At 53.4% G+C, this 19,365-nt stretch overlaps 1 protein-coding gene across 1 annotated transcript; it reads right to left on the bottom strand.

Moving 5' to 3' along the window:
• Nucleotides 1-6,523: 6,523 nt before the first annotated feature.
• LOC125961204 (melanoma antigen preferentially expressed in tumors-like) lies at nucleotides 6,524-10,175 on the bottom strand. The gene is made up of 4 exons (XM_049697692.1): nucleotides 10,083-10,175; nucleotides 9,658-9,977; nucleotides 8,705-9,313; nucleotides 6,524-7,222 (listed from the first exon to the last, which is right to left on the bottom strand). The coding sequence occupies exons 1-4, from the start codon at nucleotides 10,173-10,175 to the stop codon at nucleotides 6,646-6,648; spliced, it is 1,599 nt and encodes a 532-aa protein (XP_049553649.1). The 3' UTR covers nucleotides 6,524-6,645.
• Nucleotides 10,176-19,365: the final 9,190 nt, after the last annotated feature.

Raw genomic sequence — 19,365 nt, 5'->3', positions numbered from 1 at the left:
AATAACAGCAATTAATGTTTATTTAGCACTGACGATGAGCCAGGCCCTGTTCCTGGAGCTCTATGTCTTTTATTGCATTTAATCAAAGTTATGGGACTTCCCTGGTGGCATACTGGTTAAGAATCTGCCTGTCAATGTAGGGGACACCGGTTCGATCCCTGGTCTGGGAAGATCCCACATGCCGCGCCACAACTACTGAGTCTGCGCTCTAGAGCCCACAAGCCACAAGTACTAAGCCCGAACGCCTAGAGCCCGTGCTCCACAACAAGAGAAGCCACCACAATGAGAAGCCTGCGCACTGCGTTGAAGAGTAGCTCCAAGTAGAGAAAGCCCGCGTGCAGGAACGAAGATGCAACGAATCCAAAAATTAATTAATTAATTAATTTTAAAAAACCAAAGTTATGAGAAGGTATGTATATATTATTATTATATCTAATTATTACAATATGATATACTATAGTACAGATTTTTTTTTCATGGAAAGGCATTTTCTTTTAAATACTGCAGTGTGTACATGTCAATTCCAAACTCCCAATCTATCCCTCCCCCCAGTCTTTCCCCCGGTAACCATAAGCTCGTTCTCCAGGTCTGTGAGTCTCTTTCTGTTTGGTAAATAAGTGCATTTGTATCTTTTTCTTAGATTCTGCACGTAAGCGATATCATATGATATTTGTCTTTCTCTGTCTGACTTACTTCACTTAGTGTGATAAACTCCAGGTCCATCCATGTTGCTGCAAATGGCATTATTTTATTCTTTTTAATGGCCGAGTAATATTTCATGGTATATATGTACTACATCTTCTTTATCCACTTCTCTGTTGATGGACTTTTAAGTTGTTTCCATGTCTTGGCTGTTGTAAACAGCACTGCAATAAACATTAGGGTGCATGTATCCTTTAGAACCACGTTTTTCACTGGATATATGCCCAAGAATGGGATTGCTGGATCATAAGGTAGCTCTATTTTTAGGTTTTGGGGTTTTTTTTAGCATCTTTATTGGAGTCTACTTGCTTTACAATGTTGTGTTAGTTTCTGCTGTATAACAAAGTGAATCAGCTATATGTACACATATATCCCCATATCCCCTCCCTCTTGAGCCTCCCTCCCACCCTCCCTATCCCACCCCTCTAGGTGGTCACAAAGCACGGGGCTGATCTCCCTGTGCTATGCGGCTGCTTCCCACTAGCTATTTTACATTTGGTAGTGTATATATGTCCATGCTGTTTTCTCGCTTCATCCCAGCTTACCCTTCTCCCTCCCCGTGTCCTAAAGTCCATTCTCTATGTCTGTGTCATTATTCCTGTCCTGCCCCTAGGTTCATCAGAACCATTTTTGTTTAGATTCCATATATACGTGTTAGCATGCGGTATTTGTTTTTCTCTTTCTGACTTACTTCACTCTGTATGACAGACTCTAGTTCCATCCACCTCACTACAAATAACTCAGTTTCGTTCCTTTTTATGGCTGAGTAATATTCCATTGTATATATGTGCCACATCTTCTTTATCCATTCATCTGTCAGTGGACACTTAGGTTGCTTCCATGTCCTGGCTATTGTAAATAGAGCTGCAATGAACATTGTGGTACATGACTCTCTTTAGATTATGGTTTTCTCAGGGTATATGCCCAGTAGTGGGATTGCTGGGTCATATGGTAGTTCTATTTTTAGATTTTTAAGCACATCCATACTGTTCTCCATAGTGGCTGTATTAATTTACATTCCCACCAACAGTGCAAGAGGGTTCCCTTTTCTCCACACCCTCTCCAGCATTTATTGTTTGCAGATCTTTTGATGATGGCCATTCTGACTGGTGTGAGGTGATACCTCATCGTAGTTTTGATTTGCATTTCTCTAACAATTAGTGATATTGAGCGTCTTTTCATGTGCCTCTTGGCCATCTGAGATATTAAGAAACTTGCTCACTGTCCCAAAATAAATCGCATCCCAGGCCTGGACCTTGGCAATGGGTCTATAGATCCTGAGCTCTTAATCCCTCACGTGCATCTCTCTTTCAATAAAGTCTCAAGTGTCCGGGGTCTGCCAGACATGACGCCAGGTTCTGGAGCACAGAAGTAAATGGTAACTACCTCCCTGGATCGTTATGACTGTTAAATAAAATAATGCCTGCAAATAATTTGGTACTATTGTGAAACCCAGCCTTCAAGATGGCCCTCGGTGATCCCTGCACCCTGGTCTTCACACCCTTGTATCGTGACCTCTCACAAGGAGCAGGGCACCAGCAGGATACTGTGGAGTGCTAGTGTGTGATTTCCAAGATTAGATCACAATGGACATTCTGCCTTGCTCTCTTGAATCACCCGCTCTGGCGGAAGCCAGCCAGCAGCCATGTCATGGGAACACTCCGGCAGCCCTCTGGGGAAGTCCACGTGGGGAGGCACTGAGGCCTCGAGCCAAAAGGCAAGGGAGACAGCCGTCCTGGGGGAGGATTCTCCAGCACAAGTCAAGTCTGTCAAGTCTTCAGACGAATAAGCCGATTAAGCCAGTATTTTGAGTCGACCCTCACAAGAGACTCTGAGCCAGAAACACCCGGCTAAGCCACAGTAACTGTGCAACAGGGAACAGTTATTGTTTTAAGCCCCTACGTTTTGGGATCATTTATTTTGTAGCCACATCATTGGCCATATGGGGGGTAAACTCAACCTCCAGCCCCTCTCTCCTCCCTGGAGGTCATCGGGCTGGGACTGATTGTTTCAACCCTCTAATCACAGGATTGGCCCCACTGACAACCACCCCCCAGCCTTAGGCACTTTCCTGAAGTCACCTCATTAACAAAAGACACCTTGATCACTCTCATCACTTAGGTAATGCCAAAGGTTTTAGGAGGCAGTCAGGTTTCATCTCTGTCCTGAACCGTTTTGGTCCATTTAAGGGATTGCGTGGAAGCACTTCTCTACCTGTCAACTAAAACACTGGGGGAACTGAGCTGGAAGAAAGAAGCAGGTGGAGCTGGATCTTCACCAACGAGTGAAGTGAGGAAAACATGGGTCCATCTCCTCAAAGGAAGATAAGATATTGAATATCCTGTGGACAAGAACAAAGCCATGCAGGTGCCCAACGGGGCCATGAGTGTGGGGAGTATGTAGAGGTCGGACCCCGGGCCCCCCCGGGCACTTGTGCTTCTCACACGAACCCCACTCTGGCACTTTTGGGTCCACATGGCACCCACCACTGCATTTCTGCAGTTCAAAGTATCCCACGACACAGACTCAGCGTCTCCAACTCCCCTCCAACTTTGTGTCAGCTGCAGAGTCTAGGCTATTTCTCTCGGAACCTAGTTGTATAAGCCCCCTTATTAGTACCTCAGTGTAGTTTTGATTTGCATTTCTCTAATAATTAGTGCTGTTGGGCATCTTTTCATGTACCTATCGGCCATCTGGATGTCTTCTTTGGAGAAATGTCTATTTAGCTCTTCTGCCCATTTTTCAATTGGGTTTTGTTTTGGTTAGTGAATTGTAGGAGCTGTTTGTATATTTGGGAAATTAAGCCCTTGTTGTTCGCATCATTTGCAAATATTTTCTCCCAGTCCGTAGGCTGTCTTTTCATTTTGTTTACGGTTTCCTTTGCTGTGCAAAAGTTTTGCTATGCAGTACTTTGATTAGGTCCTGTTTGTTTTTGTTTTTCTTTCTATTGCTTTGGGAGACTGACCTAAGAAAACGTTGGTACGAGACTTATGTCAGAGAATGTTTTGTGTGGCCTTTTTTATTTTGGCCGTGCTGCACAGTTTGCAGGATCTTAGTTCCCAGACCAGGGATGCAATCCAGGCCAAGGCAGTGAAAGCGCCGAGTCCTAATCACTGGACTGCCAGGGAGCTCCCATGTCAGGCCTTCTTTTGGTCTTGTTTCTGCCCGTGGCTATTTCCCTGTGTTAGATCGCTCTCTGGCTCTTTCCTATTCAGCTTCACCCCTCTCACATCCTATCCCTCAGCTGCCCTAACCCTCCTGCCTGTCCGACGTGCAGCTGGGGCTGCTCCTGGGTAAATGGTTACTTCCAATCATCCCACCCTATGTGCCATACTCTCCCTGCCTGCTTCCCAACAGCTGCAGACCCCGCTCCCCCCTGCCCACACACACACAGGGCCTCCATCCACACGGCCCCCGGGCCCCTGGGCCCCCAGCGGTCACTACCTCCCCATGCCCCATCCTTACGGATGAGCTTCCTCTCCAGCCAAACTTGACTTTGAGAACCTCACTGCATTGATAGCATATGCCTCTTTGAACATGTTGATGACAAAATCTAAATTCTGAACAAAGACTCTTGTAAGATTTCTTTCTCAAGTGTGGTCTCTGGGCCAAATAAAGTCCCAAGTGCAGGGCATCCTGCTTGAGAAGCAAGAAGCAGTGTTCACTTTTGCTTTTCTTCCTTTACTTGCATCGGGCAGCTAATAATCACCACTGTCCTATATGGGGCCATCCATGACCGGGGCAAGTGCCTTCCGTAGGTTAGCCCTGTGGGTGACCTCACTGCAATGTCACGAGGCCAGTGTGATTATCTGTCTTGCGGCTGAGGAATCTGGCACTGAGATCACACGATCTCTGCCTCTGTCCTTCCTCGTGGAGAACCTGCTCGTCCTGTATACTTTTCCTCATATCCCAGAGGTGCCAGTTCCCGTTCTGGAAAATATGCTCTGTAACTTAGGGATGCTTGGGGATGCTGAGACTGGGTGCGCACTGGGGAAAAGTAAGAGAGATCTTTTTCTGACTCCCTTCTTCCCAGCACACCATCACTTATACAGATGTCTGCATTCTCTCTTCTTTCAGAAATGGCAAAGCATGTCCACAAGCCGAGGGGTCCATTTCTTGTTCTTTCTTACGGGGCATAGGGTAGGAGGCTGGCAGGGGTGGGGCAGAAGAAAAGAGGGTGCCTGCTAGGGGAAGAGGATAGAGAAGGGCCAGTGGCTGTGCGGCAGGATAAGGGATTGCTGACAGTTGGCCACACTAGATAGGCAGTGGAGGATGGCTCATGGTCAGGGACATGCAGACGAGCCCTGCCCCGGCCTTGGTGTGTGGCCTCCTCCCCAGGTCGTGTGTGGGAAGCCAGGTAAGGCAGCCCAGGGCCACAGGGCGGACCCCACTGGATGACATGTCCCTTTTTTTTTTTTTGTAAATTTATTTATTTACTTATTTTTGGCTGCGTTGGATCTTTGTTGCTGCGCACAGACTCTCTAGTTGCGGCGAGCGGGGGCTGCCCTTCATTGTGGTGTACGGGCTTCTCACTGCGGTGGCTTCTCTGTTTCGGGGCATGGGCTCTAGGCACGCAGGCATCAGTAGCTGTAGCGTGCAGGCTCAGTAGTTGTGGCGCACGGGCTTAGTTGCGCTGCGGCATGCAGGATCTTCCCGGACCAGGGCTCGAACCCGTGTCCCCTGCATTGGTAGGTGGATTCTTAACCATTGCGCCGCCAGGGAAGCTCGTGTCCCTTTCATTTGGATGGGCTGTCTTGGGGGGTCGCACGGGGTGGCCCCACCACACCCCCAAACCAAATCTGACGTTCACCTGCTCTATCCGAGTGCTCCCAAGACCTGGCGTGGGTTTGTTCTCTCTTGGGACCCAGAATCCAGGGCATCAGAGCTGGCTTATCACCTCCTCGACAGGGAAGAAGGGGGGTCTTCCCGGAAGAAGGGCATTCTCACCCTGGTGTGACCTACCTCCGCACAAAACGATGAACTCTTTTCAATGTGGGAAACGAATAGTAAACAAATGTTATTTGTCTATGTGAGCTTACTAGTATTTTGCTAGCAGGAATTAGGATGTTTTTACAGGTCACAACTGACTGAATTCAAGGGGCTGGACGCAGTGGGAAGGCGGGTATGGGCTGGTGAGTCCCAGAGGCTCCAGATGGTCTGTGGGTGGATTTTCCTCCCAGGACTCGGGGCCTGACTTTGCACATTGAAGCCCTATCCTGGCACCACCCAGGGCCAGGGATGGAGGCTCTGCATCTGCTGGATCCACTGGGGAGGGTGCTAGAGTCCAGGGCCTGGGCGGAGCTGGCAGCGAGGGTCCCTTGGAAGAATGTTCCCTCCAATGGTGCTCACTATTGGACACTTAGTACCTTCCAGGCCCTGAGGACACACCTTGTGTGCAATAATAGACTGAACAGCCACAGAAGTAAGTGAGGAGCTAACAGGTGATCCAGAAACAAGACCAAAGGGAGGGAGAAATGGTGCTGTTAACTCTTGGGGCCGAACCTCGTCCAGCCTAGGCTGCCTGGGCCTCACACATGCTGGCTTCTTACTTAATCACTAACAGGAGATTACTGAGGTTTAAACGGGAGAATCACGGTCACAGATCACAGCGAACACCAGGTGAATGACACTGAGGTTCCCTTTATTTCTGACCATTTCTTTATAACTATCCACGTAGGGGTAACGCCCCCATCTACTTCTCAAGCCTGAATCCCCCTCTAGAAATTTAGATTCACATTTCTAACTCTACAAGATGCATCTCCCCGAAGATCCCATCAACCCCCCAAGTCACCATCCCCCCCGCCCAGCTCTGAATCACCTGTCCTTTTCCCGCTAACAATGAACAATTGTCTGAAACTATAGCTTGTGTTTCTTCGAGATGCGCTGACGTCTGAGCGGCAGTGTCCGCGTGCCCGCGACAAAGCCTGCGGCTCGTTCGCTGGGCTAGGCGGCCATGTAACAGGGGCACAGGATGGGCTCTGGGTTGTAGAAGGTCCTGTCGCCACAGTGCGGACAGGGGTCGCCGCTGAACCAGACCATACTGGGAAGCCCCAACTCCTGCAGCACCTGCTTGAGCCGGGCGTGCAGGTGCGCCAGGCGGCCCAGGTGGACGGTGCCGTGCACGTCCTCGTAGCTCTCCAAGGGCGCGGGGTACAGCACGAGGCTCAGCTTGCTCAGCCCCACGGTGTGGCGCAGCAGGCTCTCCAGCACAGCCATCGAGATGGGGTTGCCACAGAAGCTGAAGGTGGTGAGCTGGGAGCAGTGGCTCAGGGCGGGCAGGAGGGCGCTGAACTGGGAGTCCATGATGCCACACTCGTCCAGGTCCAGGTCCTGGAGGGTGGCCGAGGCCTTCTCGATCAGGACCCAGAGGGGCTTGGAGCTTATGCCGGTCAGGTTGACCCCGCTAAGGCTCAGATCCTTCAGCTGGCTGACGCTCGGGCACTGCGACAGATGCATCAGGTCTGCCTCTGAAATCAGGCACTTGGTAATCGACAAGGTCTCCAGGGGGTTCTTCAGACACCTGGAGAGAGACAGAGCAGTCAGTCCCGGGAGGATGGAGGTGCTGGGCGGAGGGATGTGGGGTGGCCCAGGCCTCAAGGGAAGAGAGGCCCATTTCACCAGATCCCAGTCTTCCGGAGGAGGCTGCATGGTCAAAGGAGAGGTGCCAGGTCAGCCCAAGGTTGAGCGGGGTCCTTCCCCATCCCTTATCTGTCGTGTGACGGGGTCGAGGGAAGGAATCCTCAAGTGCTCCCTGTGCTCACCCGTCAAGTGGGGGATGACATATCCCTGCCAGGTGTTGTGAGCACAGGTAAGGTAACAATGGCAGGTGCCCACCGGGGAGCCTGACCCCATGTCCCAAGTGAGAGAGGGGATCAGCAAACTACAGTATTGGGAGACATGACCTAAACTGCTTTTAACTCGGGCTTCCTTCCTGCCGCCTCCTGGACCCCATCACCTGTTTCTCTGTTCCCAGGGAGAGTACTGGGATCTGTGCTTAAAGGGCTAAGCCAGGCAAGGCCTGGCAACGGGCACAGGGTTCCAGCCGGCAGGGGCTAACTCTGGTCGCTGTATCAGCCACAAACCATCCCTCACTTTCCACAACTCTTTTGTCTGTCGTTGTCCTTGTGTGATGAACACGTTTATTCTTAATGCTTTGAGTTTGCAGTCGCCAGAAAGGAAATCAATCCAACTCTTTCACACAAATAAATCGGGCTGCATTCTCTCCTCTTTCATCATTGTGTTCCAGGTAAAGCTATGATTCTATTTTAAGAATGAAGAACACATTTCTAGAAGAAATCATCTGTTACTGAAGAATTCCTATATAATCAGAAGCCTGAGAAGCAAACAATAGTTGTAATTTGGACTCGAGATTGGAGCCACTTCAATAATGATACTCATTTGACTTTTTGTTTCTCTTCTCTGGACTATTTAGGAGCAATAACTGCTAACGTCCTGATGGACGCCACAACTCTTCACTCCTGCTCCCTCCCCGTCATTTCCACAATCACCCATTTCCCACATCACACCTCACCTGGAGCCTAAAGCAACCCGGGACAGACAGGAAAGTGGGATAGGTGGGAGGGACAGGCTCACGTGGACCAGCTGCTCAGCACAGAGCTTCCGATTTGAAACCTCACGTTGGATGGGCTTTCCCCTGGTTAATGTCCTCCTGCTTAGTTATTTTCCATCATCTCAGCTTAGACATCACTCTCTCAGGAAGAATTCCCAAAGCCACCCTCACCTGGCCCAAAGCCCCCACGATGCAGATTCCCAGCAAAGAGTCCCCTTTGACAGGCATCTAACTGAAGCCACACCTCTGACCCTAACCTGGGAGGCTATGTGACAAGATGCCGGGGGACGGACTGGTGGCATCGTGTGGACCTCTGAGTGGCCCGTGCACCCTGGCACCATCCATGGCAGGCAGACAGTAGACAGACACCCCACGGATAACGAAACGAGAGAGGCCTGCCCTGGTCTGCAGAGAGACAGCGCCACGCCTCACCTGAGCACCTGGTCCAGGCGGCCCTCAAGGAAGGAGATGGAATCCAGGTAGAGCTCCTGCAGGTGCTGCAGGCTGGAAAACTGGCAGGTGAGCTGGCTGACGCAACGCTCCTCCATGCCGGGAGCGGCGTGCGGTGTCATGTGGATGTGCGAGAGGAGCAGCCGGCGCAGGTTGACCATCTGGCCCAGGTGCGGCGCGAACCTGCCCAGGGTGGCCAGCTTCCAGGTGCAGTTCACCTCCAGGTCCTGGACAGAGTCGAGCTGCACCAGCTTCAGGATCTTCCTGATGTTCTGCATCGGCATGGAGAAGACCCTCAGCTTCTGACAGCACAGGCGGAGTGAGCCCCTCCTCTGCTTGACCTTCTTCAGGAGGTAGCTTAGGGACGCATCGGGGGTGCCCTCCTTGAGGCACAGGTCTATGAGCACCTCCACGGGGGCCGAGGTCTGCTTCGACCACGCCCTTGCACCTTCCACCCGGCGCCTCTTCCTCACGGGCCGGGCCACCTCAGGCTCCAGCAGTGAGCACACACCAGCCCTGGTGCCGGAACACACGGTCCAGAAGTCCTGGTGGGCGTTCCGGCGCAAATCCAGCACCTGCAGCTTCCACCGCCTGCGGGACAACGGGAGACACACTGAGCTGTGCGGAGACCCACGGGGACCAGGACCGCACGGCTCAGAACCCAGCCAAGGGTGCTACACCCCAGACACCAGCGGCTCCTCGAGCTTCCAGGGCCCCTCCTGGTCCCCACTTTAAGCGCCACGAGGAGGGGGTGAGCCCACGTGCCTTTTGTCACCTCTGCACCTTAAGTAGCCCTGCACGCCCGAAAGCCTATTCCCAGAGTGGCCCAGCCACGGCCCCAAGGCCTCCCCGTGGCCCCGCACCACACCCCACCCGATGCCAGCTGCGTCTTGCTCAGACCCCCAGGCCCCACCCGCCTGCTGGGGCGCCCTCACCTGGGGCGGACCTCCTGGGCAAGCAGGACATCCAGGCCGTCGATTGCAGCTTGGAAGGTCTCCAGGTGAGGCTTGTGCTCCTTCATCAGGGACCCCAGCGGGAGGCAGGGGAAGGGCCAGGCCTGCACCATCGCCTTCACGGCCTGGCTGTGCATCCCGGCAAAGGCCGCGGAGAACAGGGGTGGGAAGAGCTCAGCGGGCAGCTCCTCCAGAGCGGCGATGGCCAAGGCCTCATCCCTCAGCAGGCTCTGGACGGCCAGTTCCAGGAGTTTCGGTGGGGCCCGGATGCCCACCCTGAAGAATCTGCTCAAGAGTGAGTACTGGAGGGACACCAGAGAGCAAGGGGTGGGTCCTTCTCCGGCCAAGGACCGGCGACCCTGCCGTCCCTCCACCCTCTAGGGGACCCAACGCAGGGCCAAAGACACCCCTCTGGCCACAAAGCCATAGCTCTGGCCCTGCTGGCGCCAGCCCCAATGAGGGGACGAGGTGACCTCTCGCCCTATCCCATATCCACCCATGCTGCATTTAATCCCAGCCCCTCTGAAAGGTGGGTACCTAGAAGCCTGACAGCTGACCCCACCCTCTCCGGAGAAAAGCTTCTGATTATCACTCAAGGACTGAAAACAACAGGAATAAGGAGTTTAGCCCAACATGGTCTCTTCCTAAACTCCAACAAATAACCCAGATGGGAAAGGTGGAGGAGTACCACACAGTGGGTACTGTTACCCCATTTAAAAATCTTTAAATCAGAAACCATAAAGCAGCATGACAGTATTTGATAGCATGTGATGTTAGAGATTAAGAAAAATAAAAACTGATTCCAAGATGTACCTATGAGTATTATTATTATGGAATTTTTTTTTATTCCATGGAATTAAAAAAAAACCTTTTCATTTCTAAAATGAAAACAAACCAAAAAAGCCCTTTAAACTAGTAAAAATCACAAAACCATAAATGATATGAACTATAATTACTAGTCACAAACCAAATATGTAACATGTCATCCAAAAATTCCAACTAATTAGATGTCTTACATCAATAAAAGAAAAAAAATCTATTTGGTTAAGAAATACTGTAACTGTCTATGAGTGGCATAACCAGAGCCGAAATCAAAACGTTTGGGATTAAGGCAAAACTTCACATAGAAGCAAAAGCAAAGCCTGCTACTGCAAACGTGTACAGAAGGCGAAGAAAAATTCTCTACAGGACCTTGGCCTGCATGGCCTGTCCTGTGGAGACCCTGGTTGGGGCAGTGGTCAGGGCCCGAGGCCCCAGATGCCAGGGCGGGTGTGGTGCAAGGAGCAATGTGCTCAGGCCTCTGAGTCCCTCCTCTGGCTCCTGAGGAGCCATGAGAGGCCTTCCTGGCCACACTTTTCAGATCCCAGCTGAAATTTCCATTTCAAATGGAAAGCGGAATCTTATTACTGGAAATCCATCCAGCTAACGCTGATTTGACTTTCTCCTTACACACAACTGATAGGATCCTCTGTCCACTCGTGAAAGCGAAAGATAAAAGAAGAAAACCAACCTGCAAGCATATTTGTTCGAGGAGCATGGGCCACATCAAAACCATCCCAATGTCTGAGTTAAGACAGCTTTGTGCAGACCTAGTGGTGTCACCCTAAAGGAAAAAGAAATACAACACAATTCCTGAGAACCACACAGTCACTTATACGTAACCTACAACTGCAAAATGTGTGCCCGTTCATGGGGGAACAGAGGTAACACTGAGGGATGGCGGGTCCTCCAGATTTTGAGGCTTAAGGCTTCCCCAAAGGAGGTCAGGTCAAAATGACAACTAGGAGCTGGCTGGGAAGAGGGAGGGGCTGGGCGTTTATAATGAGACCAAGGAAATTACCCAAGACGAGGGAAAGTGTGTTGTGTTTGGAGGAATTCAGAGACCTTTGTCAGGATGGGCCTGAGAAATTGCCAGCAGGAGTGGCTACAGGGGGACCTGGTGGATCCCTTAAAGCCAAGGCAAACCCAAGACTCAATCTTCCTCCCTCTGTCCCTGGAGCAAAGGGTGTTTCCTCCCAGAAGCGGGGATATGCAAATTGGCTTGACAAGATGAAATGTAGGCATGTGGGCTGGGAGAGGCCGGAACTGTGCTGGTGGCCAAACCTGGGACACACCTTATTCAGCCTGAAAGCCACTGAGGGGGTCAGGGCTGTGGGCTCTTTGGGCTCTTGCAGGCAGGGAGGGAAATAAACGTGGGCCAAGCACACATATCGGTGTCAGCAAAGGGCTGCAACCAGAAGAGGACTTGCCCTGAGGCTCAGGCGTCCTCTTCCACATCCCAGCCCAGGCTCTGTCCAGCAGCTTCAACCCTCATCATGACCTTCAAAGGCCCCTTCCCAGTGTTTGTGGATAACTTAACATTTCCTCAATCCTAGGAAACAAGTAATGCAAAGCGGCTTCAAAAAGCCCCCCGACCCCTCCCCTAAGGCTTTCACTTACAGGGTTTCTGATGCGAGAGCACCATTAGGCCCACAAACAAAATTCAGCTTTTCTCTTGCTCTGCGTTAAGCACAGCTACTCTAACACCGAACTTCTCCTCAGGGGACGTGAAGCTGTGTTCGGTATTGAAGGGTTTGGGGGCGATGCCCCTGCTGGGCTGGCTCACACGTTGGTTCTGTTGAGGTTTCAGAATACAGGCTGACGGAACCTCTCCACCCCCTGCATTGTGACCCCCCGACAATTCTATTCTGTGGGCGAGGTGGCAGCATTCTCTGAAGGATGCTCTCTGGTTTGGTAATTTCCCAGAGACTGCTTTCTCCAAATTTCTACCGTCCCTATCAGCAGTTTGCCTAAAACAGGGTTAAGCTAGAATGTGCTCTATGGACACTCAACTCCCAGACCATCACCTGGACTGATCAGCTGCAGGAAGTCGAGATTAGTAAGTTAAGCAGAATGTTCCCGATTCTGGAGCAGCCACTGAGTGGTGCTCGCACTTGTCATCCAGCGCCTCAAATAACCTTCAGAGAAAAGCTGAAATTCAGTTAGTTTCCTTTTCAGCCTGGTGAGCCGGGGACTTGGCCAGGGGTGGACACTGCCATGCTCCACTCAGGGAGTAACCAGAAGACCTGCTTGGGGGAGGGGTGTGGATGGATCTGCCCCACAGAGCGTTAGGAAGAGATGACTGACTTCACGTGGACCTCGGGGAAACAGGAAATGGCAGACGTCCAAGCCTGGGATGTTTCCATGGGAACCCAGCAACCAGGAGATCCAAAGAGGCAGGAGGGACCACTGCCTTCGAATGATGTAAAAATGGGAAGTACAAGCCGAACATTCTTCCCCAGCGAGGCAGGGGACCCTCCTCTGTCCACCTCCACCTCCATGCAGAGCCTGTTTGTCCAGAGGCAGAAGGACCAGGGGCACAGCTGTAAGAAGACCTGTCCTCCCTGCCCAGTGCCAGGACTGGCCCAGGACGACTCCCAAGGCCCAGGCATGAGTCAATTGGGGGGACGTTTCTACCACATCCTGGTCACCTGTTCTCATGCTGCACAGGCCAGAGCAGCCTCTGAGCTTATGGTGGGGGTGTGTCCTGTCCCCCTTCCCGTCTCCAGTTACAGAATTTCTACTGGGAACGCAAAGCATCTGCCCCCAGGGCCTTCCTGGGGTCTTTAGAATGCATGTGTGTCCCCAGGTTCCTGCTCCTGGCCTGTGCTGATGGGGCAGCCCCCCCTTTCTGCATCCCTGGCAAGTCAGCCCACCTCTCCCAGAGCCTGGGGTGTGGCCACGATGCGGGGAGGGTGAGGGACCCGACATCCTTCCACTGGCATCAACAGAAATCACGGATTTCTCCCCAATTCTTCTGACATAACGAGTGTAGAAAAAGGTAAAGAAAAGGCCAGCTACTTTTCTGCATTCATAGAAGCACCAGAAATGCTGGAAGATGACACTTCCTGGCTTCCAGAGGAAGACCCCAACCCTGCTGGTCTTCAGAGGCGCCAGGCTGACAGACGCCCTGGGTGCCAGGCCGATGGTGGCTTCTCCTCCTTCGGCTCTCTTGACCCAGCCTCGAGCAGACAAGATCCTACCGAGGATCTGGTACGTCTCCTTTCCCTCTGCAGTCAGATCTCTTCTTGCCCTGGAACATTTTGCCCTCTGGGCCTTCTGAAAACTCGAAGGTCTCTGTCAGCCCTCTCTGCCTCTTCCTGCACTTGGCAAGATGTGGTTCCACTTCACATCCAATGACATCTAGACCGAAACAAGCAAGTCTCCCCACTTCTTCCTCCCCAGTGAGGACACGTCGGACATCCAGGTCACCCTGGGTCCAGCCAGTTAATCCTGAGGGAAGTGCTTCTAGAGGCAAGTAGGGGTGCGGGAGGCTGAGGGCCCACTCCAGGCTAGTTGGGCAGGGGATGGCCCAGGACGAGGGCGGAGGAGGGAAATGGCAGCAGAGCCGGGGGCCTGGTTTCCTGGCTCTCAGAAATGTGTCCCTTATATGCTGAAGCCATGTCTGGGACCACTAAGGGCACTTGGGGACTGGGAGTGTCCCCAGGATCTGGCTCTGTTTGCCTTGGCCTGGGGGAGGTGCCACTGGCTGTCCCCACTGCCAACTCCAAGGGACAGAGAGGGAGCACTGACCCTAGACACAAAGATGAGAGAGGTTCAGAGAGAAGGGGAGGCCCCAGTCTTGGCCTTTGGCCCCGGAGAGGATGCTTCTCAGGACTTTGCACGGTCAACCTCGCTATTGCCTGAGATGGTGGGAACTGTGCTTTTGGACAGAGGAGGAGAGAAGAGGGGTCTGGTGTTCATCCCTGTCATCCAACTGACCCCGACTCTCCAACACCAAGCCATAAGGTTACTGTGGCTCAGAGTGACACCAGGTGCGTTAGGCTGTCCGGCCCTTTGCACTGGACTGTTTTCCACTGGAGGAGGGTCAGTGAGCCTCAGGACTCGGGGAGCACTGGCTCCACCTTTGAGGGGACAGCCCACCCTGTGCTGAGGGCTGGCAGGAGGCACCAGGCAGAGGGGACGCGCTCACAGGGAGGTCTCCCGCCCAGCTGGTCCCCTCGCCCCCATACCCAGACTCCCCCTCTATCGGCAACCCTCGATTTACTCAAAACATTTACAGAGTGCCTGGAGCAGACCATCCACTGCTGTTCTGGGGAGGAACAGCCCAGTGAAAATGTCATGGTCGTCTTCTAGTTAGAAGTACATACTAGGGAGATGATATACAACAGGGTAAGTATAACTGACACTGTTGTAGGTTACGTATGAAAGTCATTGAGAGAGTAAATCCGAAGAGTTCTCATCACAGGGGAAAAACGTGTTTTCTGTATAATTTTGTATCCATATGAGATGATGCATGTTAAGTCAACTCATGATGCTGCACCCTTTAAACTTATACAGGGTTGTATGTCAATTCTATCTCAGTAAGACTGGAAGAAAGAAAATGTCATGGTCTTCCACTCAGGGTGTCTCTGAGGCACGGACCTTGCATTCAACTAAGCAGACAAATGAAAAACAAGCAAGTCGAAAAAATAATGACAGGCGGACGTGGCCTGCACGGTGGGCCAGGGCCACCAAGGCGACCAAAGCCAACCTTCATAATCTAAGGCAAAATATGACTTTTCCTGCAGCCGTTACATATGTTTTGAAAACGTTAAGAACCTTCTTAACACGATCCACTGTAATGTTTAGAAAAGTAAAAATAGTAAAGCTATTTTTTTTTTTTTTTTTTGCAGTACGCGGGCCTCTCACTGTTGTGGCCTCTCCCGTTGCAGAGCACAGGCTCCGGACGCGCAGGCTCAGCGGCCATGGCTCACGGGCCCAGCCGCTCCACAGAATGTGGGATCCTCCTGGACCCGGGCACGAACCCGTGTCCCCTGCATCGGCAGGCGGACTCTCAACCACTGCGCCACCAGGGAAGCCCAGTAAAGCTATTTTTTTTAGTACACTGTGATTTTAAGCACTGAGAAAAAGTGTTTTGTTTCTTTGCGAAAAACTCATCAAGAATCCTCTCAACACTGCTTCCCTGCTTCTCATCACATAACTTGCAGTCGGGGCTGAGTGTCCTTCCTAAGCCCGGACAACTTATCACTCTGCCTTTTTTTTTTTTTTTTTAATTTATTTATTTACTTTTGGCTGCATTGGGTTTTCGTTGCTGCATGCGGGCTTTCTCTAGGTGCATCGAGCGGGGGCTGCTTTTCGTTGTGGTGCGTGGGCTTCTCATTGCGGTGTCACTCTGCTTTCTAAGCCTGGATCTGCTTCCAACATTTCACCCTTTGTGTTTTCAGGGCCTGACATTATCTCCAAGTTCCTTTACTGTGAAGATGTTTGCTGGCATCACCGCCTCTGGGACATCTTCATTTTTTTGTCACAACCATGCCCTTCATTGAAGCTTCTCCAGGAGATGGGGACAAGGAGCCTGAAGCTGGATTCTGAATCAGAATGACGAGTCAGTCAACAATTCCTCGTGTTTGGTAGAGCTTAAATCACCAAAGCGTTTCACTCTCCTAGCCTCGGGTTCTCCCTCAAGATCTGAAATGTCGGCAGGGGCCTTAAATTGCTTTTTCCTTTCCCTGTGCAGTGGCTGAGGCTCAAAAGGGCGAGTCCTTTGCACCTGTGTCACAGAGCCAGCCACGAGAGGGTGACACGGGAACGAGGCCCCTGGCTCCTGGTCCAGGGCTCGCTAAGCCATCAACGTGCCAGCCCAGTGGGAGTGTGCCCGGGGAAGTCGCCTGCGGATGGGAACAGCCCACTCTGTTCGTGGACAGTGGACAAGGTCGGGGACGAGAGCGGAGGACAGGAGCCTCCATTCCGGGGACATCACCCACCACAGTCTAGGCACTCAGCAGCTCTGTGGGTCCTGCCAGGTCTTCCAGGAAGATGGGGGGAGGGGCGATATATCGGGGAGAAATCCAGAAAGGCCTGCACTCACTGGTACCTCGGCTCAGCAGCCGTACCCCGGGAGCTCAGGCTCCAGGAAACCTCCCAGCACTGCTTGCCCTCGGCAGGACGAAGGAAGCAGATTCGCTGATACGGTGTCGCCTGAAGGATTTGGGAAGCAGCTGTGCACAGAGGTCCCTCCCACACGTGAGGCAGGGGCTAAGAAAGGTGTGGGGAGCCCAGCCTGGCGCCATGGCTGCAGAAGAGCTCGTGGGGGTCTCCGCCATGGCCTGGGGTCTGCTCATGGTCTGTCTGCACAGGTGAGAGGCACTAAGGAGGGGACCGTCTGGCAGCCCAGGGCTGACCCTCTTTTCTCCCTCCACCCTGAACATCTCTGGAGTGATGACCTTGACCTCTCCGCTTTGCACATCCTGCTCCTCTCTGGGTCCCGAGCCCAGTCTGTCCTGACAACCACTCAGTGTCTGTGTTTAATACAGGGCTGTGGCTCTGGGACAGAGAGGCCACATTTCCTGCTCTGGAGGCAGCAGTGATACTGGGGGTTACAGCCCGGTGTGCTGGTATCAACAGCACCCATGTGCTGCCCAGCACCCCCAGTGCACGAGCTCGTCCTTGCTCCTGGGGTCCCTCTCCATCCTCCAGCTCCAGGTCCGCCTCCCTGGCCACCTTGGGCTGCAGCTGGAGGACTCGTTGTGCCCTCTGGGTGCTTTCTTTCCGGGACCGCCCCTAGGCCCAGGGGTCCCAGCCCACCGCTTAGGGAGACCAAAACCTCCCTGGGCTCACCCACCCTGCCCCTGCCCAACACCACACAGGACTCAAGTCTCTGGGGGCTGATGCCAGCCCTGCTCCTTCGCCCCAAGCACAGGTTCTGAATGTAACCGTGGCTTCGGGAATGGGACCCCAACACATTGCAGCTGCTTCTTCTAAGAAGGCAGCAGGATGAAAGCTCTCTTGGGAAAATGACTTGGAAAAATAAAGGCTGCTCATCCTCCTCCCGCTGTGAGGGCTTCAGGATGCAGATTGCATGCAGCTCCACGATTAACAGCACTGAGGGGGCAACAGGACATCCTGGGACATGATGAGGTGCAGGGGACCAGTTTACCTGAAGATGTCTTCCGCCACGCTGGTCCAGCTCACGCTGGCCTCAGGTCCTCCGACACCTGGTCTCCCTGGTTTCCTACCATCTCAGTCACCCGTCTCCACCCAAGTCTGAGAATAAGAACCCAAATTCTCGGGCTTCCCTGGTGGCGCAGTGGTTGAGAGTCCGCCTGCCGATGTAGGGGACATCGGCAGGGTTCGTGCCCCGGTCCGGGAAGAGCCCACATGCCGCGGAGCGGCTGGGCCTGTGAGCCATGGACGCTGAGCCTGCGCGTCCGGAGCCTGTGCTTCCCAATGGGAGAGGCCACAACAGTGAGAGGCCCACATACCGCAAAAAAAAACTCCCCCCAAAAAACCACAAAATACAAGAACCCAAATTCTCCAAAAAACAAAGACACGGTGTGTTCACACGTGTAGTTATGAAGCCACAGTGAGAACTCTGCTGGGCGAACTGAAAACCGGAGCCCCGACCCTGCCGTTTCAGTGAGAATCTCTTCGTATCTCCAAACCCGAGAAATTTCTCATCGGCTGAAGCAGCAGACAATCGAAGGAAAGACCTGATGCTCGGGTCAAAGGGATCTTCCTCTAAGGGCACTAACCGCCGTCCTGCAGCCCCAGTTCTGTCCCTTTCTCTGGCCCCCACACCCTGGCACCTCCCGAGGGAACCCCATTTCCAGCGCAAAGAGCGCCCAATGAGCTCCGGCCATCCCCGCAGACCCGGGTGCCCTGGATTATTACGTCCCCCACGCGGCGCTGCGGCCTCTTCACGGGGCACGTGGCCCGGGTAGGCCCAAGGCGGCCCCCCACCGCCTGTGGCCTCCGCTCCAGCCCCAGGTCGTGAGAGCTCGTTTTCGGCTGGAGAACAGGAGCGGGGGCCCGCTGGGGGCCCCGGGGACTAAATCAAGGTCACCCCACGGGAACGCGGGGGCACCAGGACGGGAACTTACCTTTCGTGCCGCAGCACCACGCCACACGATCCCCCGCTTGGGCTCTGCAGACAAAGAACCGCGAACTCAGCAGCGCCCCGCCTGGAAACCACGCGGCCCGACCAATCCTGCTTTCTGTTTCCTCCTGGGGCAAATCTCACGAGATCCTGGGATCGCGAGTGGGGTCTTCCAGGCAGTCTAGAAGGGGTTCCGTTTAGTAGGCGGGGAGGGAGTGCGGAGAGGGGGAGGGGTGGCGTCTGTGGCCATGCCCACTGGACGGCCGGGTGGTGAGAGTGGGCATGGGGTGGGTCAGGGGTGGGATGGGGGAAAGGTAGGGTTAGGGGGATGGGGAGGAGATGGGGGGATGGGTGAAGTGGGGGTAGGAGATGGGATGGAATGGAAGTGAGGTGGGGGAGGGAGGAATCGTGGAATGGGGGAAGGGAATGGGGTAGGATGGAGAACGGGGTGAGGTGGGGATGGGGTGGGGGTAGGTGGGGGGGTGGGGAGGGGTGGGCGTGGGCTGGGATGAAGGGGCTCTTGAGATCCGGAGGGAGGGGTCGAGGCTTAGAACCCCCCACCTCCAACTCCTCCCCCACCCCCACCTCTGGGCCTGTTCTTCCGCAACCCCTTCCTCTCTGTGGGGCGTGGGGTGCCAGGCCCGGCTCCGGGGCCCTCGCCCCACTCCCACCTCCCTCTTGTCGATAAGATGTCCCTGCCCTTGGCCAGGCCAGTGGCCCCTACTCTCTCGACTTTACCACTTATGTGACCCCTGGGGCAGCGGAGACCCCAGCCAGGGTTTGACTAGATAGTCCTCCCTCCAGACTGTGCT

The sequence above is a fragment of the Orcinus orca genome, chromosome 15 (genome assembly GCF_937001465.1).
Source record: "Orcinus orca chromosome 15, mOrcOrc1.1, whole genome shotgun sequence".
NCBI classification, from domain to species: Eukaryota; Metazoa; Chordata; class Mammalia; order Artiodactyla; family Delphinidae; genus Orcinus; species Orcinus orca.
Note: the sequence above shows the minus strand (reverse complement) of the source record. Positions and strands in the feature narration are given on the sequence as shown.

Coding starts and splice junctions, on each gene's coding strand:
- LOC125961204 (XM_049697692.1), bottom strand. CDS start 10,175: ATGGGTGGATATGGGATAGGGCGAGAGGTCACCTCGTCCCCTCATTGG. Junction 9,978..10,082: donor ATGGCTTTGTGGCCAGAGGG/GTGTCTTTGGCC, acceptor GTGTCCCTCCAG/TACTCACTCTTGAGCAGATT. Junction 9,314..9,657: donor GCCCAGGAGGTCCGCCCCAG/GTGAGGGCGCCC, acceptor GTTGTCCCGCAG/GCGGTGGAAGCTGCAGGTGC.